The sequence below is a fragment of the Etheostoma spectabile genome, chromosome 10 (assembly GCF_008692095.1).
Source record: "Etheostoma spectabile isolate EspeVRDwgs_2016 chromosome 10, UIUC_Espe_1.0, whole genome shotgun sequence".
In the NCBI taxonomy this organism is placed as follows: Eukaryota; Metazoa; Chordata; class Actinopteri; order Perciformes; family Percidae; genus Etheostoma; species Etheostoma spectabile.
In genome coordinates this window covers 9,970,320-9,973,765 of record NC_045742.1, presented here as the reverse complement: position 1 = coordinate 9,973,765, position 3,446 = coordinate 9,970,320, and the positions used below count along the sequence as shown (strand labels likewise).

The following is a 3,446-nucleotide window of genomic DNA, read 5'->3' as shown; positions in this document are numbered from 1 at the left end:
CCACACACACACACACACACAACTCTCTCCCCATGTTTTCCTGTCTATCCCTACTCTCAACTTTCTACTCTCAAACAACACAAAATGCCAAAAAGTTATCTAAAAAAGGAAAATAAGCTCACAACATTTTAGATGTTTTTGCACAACAACCACATTTCCGGAAACAATTATTCAAGCAAGCAACCTTGTAGTCTACATGGGCCTACATCAGCCCAATGAGACCTGAATCAGTGCAGAGAAGTCTTTAAAAAAATCTATGTTTGGTTGGTCTGGTTAAAGATGGTAAAGTAATATGGTAAAGAGCAGTGATGATTCCTTGTTCCACTGGCAGTTTATTGTCATTTTATCAGTCCACATCTCTGGTGTGGTAAATCCATAGCCGCTCTGGGCAGCAGAAAAGAGCCAGCATTCTCTTTGGAGGAGAATTTAAATGCCAAGGATGAACTGGAGAAAAAATAGAGAGAGAATTGGAATCCCGCGGATGACTGTTTCTATTTCTGTTCCGGATCGCTCCGTTTTGGCATGACAGCCTCTCGCTGGCGAGTCTGTCTGCAGGCTGTTGCTGATTAGTCAAAATGTCTTTTTCTGCCAAACAGCATGTATAACTAATTTAAGGCTGTATTGTAGACTACAGATTGGAGAGTCTCATCTTCAGAATTCTGTCTGCCAGTTGACTAATGCAGAGAGAATGACAAGCACATTTAAAGAAAGAAGTAAATGAGGAAACAATGTTTAATAGACAAGATAGGTATCAAAGTAAATAACATGTTTTTTTGTTAGTTTGGTTCTTTCAAGGCTTTTTATTTAGATTGTTTAAAAAAAATATCAATACATTTTTACTTTATTTGATTACAACATCTGTGGCAGTTTGCATCTAGGAGAGTGGTTCTACTGTGCATGTGTGGAGAAAGTTCATTCAAAAATTAAAATTTGCCCATAAGTAATAGCCCTTTATGTCAGTCAAAATGTGTAGTACTGCTAAATGTGGTTAGTCAGCTGCATCTCAACCTTTTCCCAAACCATTGAAGATGGCCATATTTTCACAGAATCAACGAAGCTTTTAAAAAAATATTTAAAAATGTCTATTAAAGCTCTGCAATCAGCTGCTGCAGTGGGTGTAGTCAACAGTTAGTTGGATAACAAAAGTCTGGTAAATTTGTCTTAACGTATTTTCTTTCCTGACAAATTGTGGAATTGCATGTAGCTGTAATGTAGTAGGGGCTAATTCCCAGTGTGATTGGTGGGTTTACATGCATCAGTTGATACGGAAGGGACCAGAATCAATGACTGATGTTTAAGTTAAACCTCAACCTGGCCCACTGAGCATCATGGTTCCACACTGTATAAGGATATGGTGCTTTAGATGAAAAGCCTAATTCAGTCTAACAGAACAACGTTCATCATCCACTCTGCTGAAATGCCCCCTACTGTCATACGATGCTCTTTCCTCTCTGCAGGAACATGATTTTTGTCAGATTACAGATACTGTATGCTGACCGTTGTTGTTGTGTCCACAGGGGGCAGTGTCAGTCTGTCAGAGGTTCTCTCAGATTTCTGGTCCAGACTGGTGGAGCGGGTCTTTTCTCTTGTTAACCCCCAGTATCAGTTTAGTGAGGACTACCTGGAGTGTGTCAGCAAACACGCCGAACAGCTGCAGCCATTTGGGGATGTGCCCCGCAGACTGCGTGTACAAGTATGTGTGTTGTGATAAAAAAGTTAGTAATTCTATTTCCAGATGTGCAGACTGTTTGACTAATCTAATATCTTGCTATTTCTATTTTTTAAATTCAGGTGTCAAGAGCTTTCATTGCAGCCAGAGCACTATCTCAGGGGTTAGCTACTGGTCGGGATATTGTTAACAAAGCAACAAAGGTGAGTTGTTTCTGGTACTGTTGTCTGCTCTGCCACATTGACAAGATTCTTATGTAAATAATTGTACCCTTTTTAGAGGGCAAGGTGACATGTTTTTTTGTTTGTTGTATCTGACCAACAGTCTAATCTAGCAATCATATATGACAAAGACAAGCGTAACATTCTCACATTCCTTAAGCTGGAACCAGGAAATATTTGTAATTTTTGCTTGAAAAATATCTATTTTAATATCAAAACAGTTGCAGTATTAAGTATTTTTTTTTGGTTTTATTAATCAGTTGTATCAGATATATATTTCCCTTCTCTCTTTTTAGTATCAACAAATCACAGGATTCGTTGATGAAATAAGTGCTTGTTTCATGCACTTTAAAGGTTTCCAACAGTGTAGCTGCCAACGTGAAGTCCCTTTTTATATAGTTTTAAAGTTAATAATGTTGAGTAATTCTTTTGATCATAACTCTTTGACCCACTGCTTTGTGTTTCAGTTGACTGCAGATTCAGAGTGTGTGCGTGGCCTGATGCGTCAGTGGTACTGCCCACTGTGTCGAGGAATGCCCTCCCTGCGGCCCTGCCACTCCCTATGCCTTAATGTAATGAAGGGCTGCTTAGCCAACCAGGGCGACCTTGACACTGAATGGAACAATTTCATTGGTGGGTGAGGGTAGGATGAACAACACATCCTAATATGTTGGTGTGGTTTAAGTGGGTTGTTTAGGGTCAGGTGTATGACACACACATATTTCAAAGAGCCACAAGAAGCATTTGGGTTAATAATATTAGATGGTTAGGTAAACACGTCATGACCCAAACATAATTTAAAAGCCTTTTTGAATTATTATCATTATTAAATTGAGCATACCTAAAAGCATACTCCTTTTTTATTGTCCTCCATCTCTCATTTACTTTCATTTCCGTTCCCTCCTAATTAATTCCTCCTCCATTTATAATTCATGTTTCTCAGCCCCTTCACAATTGATCTCTTCCTATGTTTCTTTCCCCTTTCATCCAACCCATCATGTTCCTACCTTTTTTCATCCCTTAGTCTGCACAGTGTGTACTGCACCCAAACCCATTTTACCCCCATGTACCCTTTTAATCCAACCATTATTCTTCACACTTCCCTTCATATGATGTTTTTGAGGCTTGCTTACTAATCTCCCAAGCCTGTAACCGCAAATGTCAATTAAATCTTTTTTCAGCTAGCTCGCCAGTGAGAGATTCCAGACACAGGAAACCATTGTCTTGATGTTTATCTGTGTCTAAAATATGCCACCAATAGAGAGTAACACCAGACAATAAGAACTTGAGTAAATGTTGTCATAGTGCACATTATCACCCTGTCATCTCTATTTCTGTATACCCTCTGTCGTCTATCAGATGCTCTGTACCAGGTTTCAGAGAAGTTGGAGGGGCCGTTCAATATGGAGCTTGCAGCTGACTCCATCTCTGTGAAAGTGTCGGAGGCCATCATGCACATGCAGGAAAACAGCGTCAGCATCTCCACTAAGGCAAGGAACAGGGCACAAGCAGAGGATGGGTGGGTGGGGGGGGATTGGCATGGATGTATTTTTAAT

The 3,446-nt window shown here is 39.8% G+C and overlaps 1 protein-coding gene across 1 annotated transcript in view; it reads left to right on the top strand.

The window, feature by feature from the left end:
• Positions 1-3,446, top strand: part of gpc2 (glypican 2) — an 11,524-nt gene that overhangs the window by 3,320 nt on the left and 4,758 nt on the right. The window contains exons 4-7 of the mRNA XM_032527626.1: positions 1,518-1,693; positions 1,792-1,872; positions 2,358-2,523; positions 3,250-3,380. Coding sequence (XP_032383517.1) covers positions 1,518-1,693; positions 1,792-1,872; positions 2,358-2,523; positions 3,250-3,380 — 554 coding nt within the window. The remainder of the gene's footprint in view (positions 1-1,517; positions 1,694-1,791; positions 1,873-2,357; positions 2,524-3,249; positions 3,381-3,446) is intronic.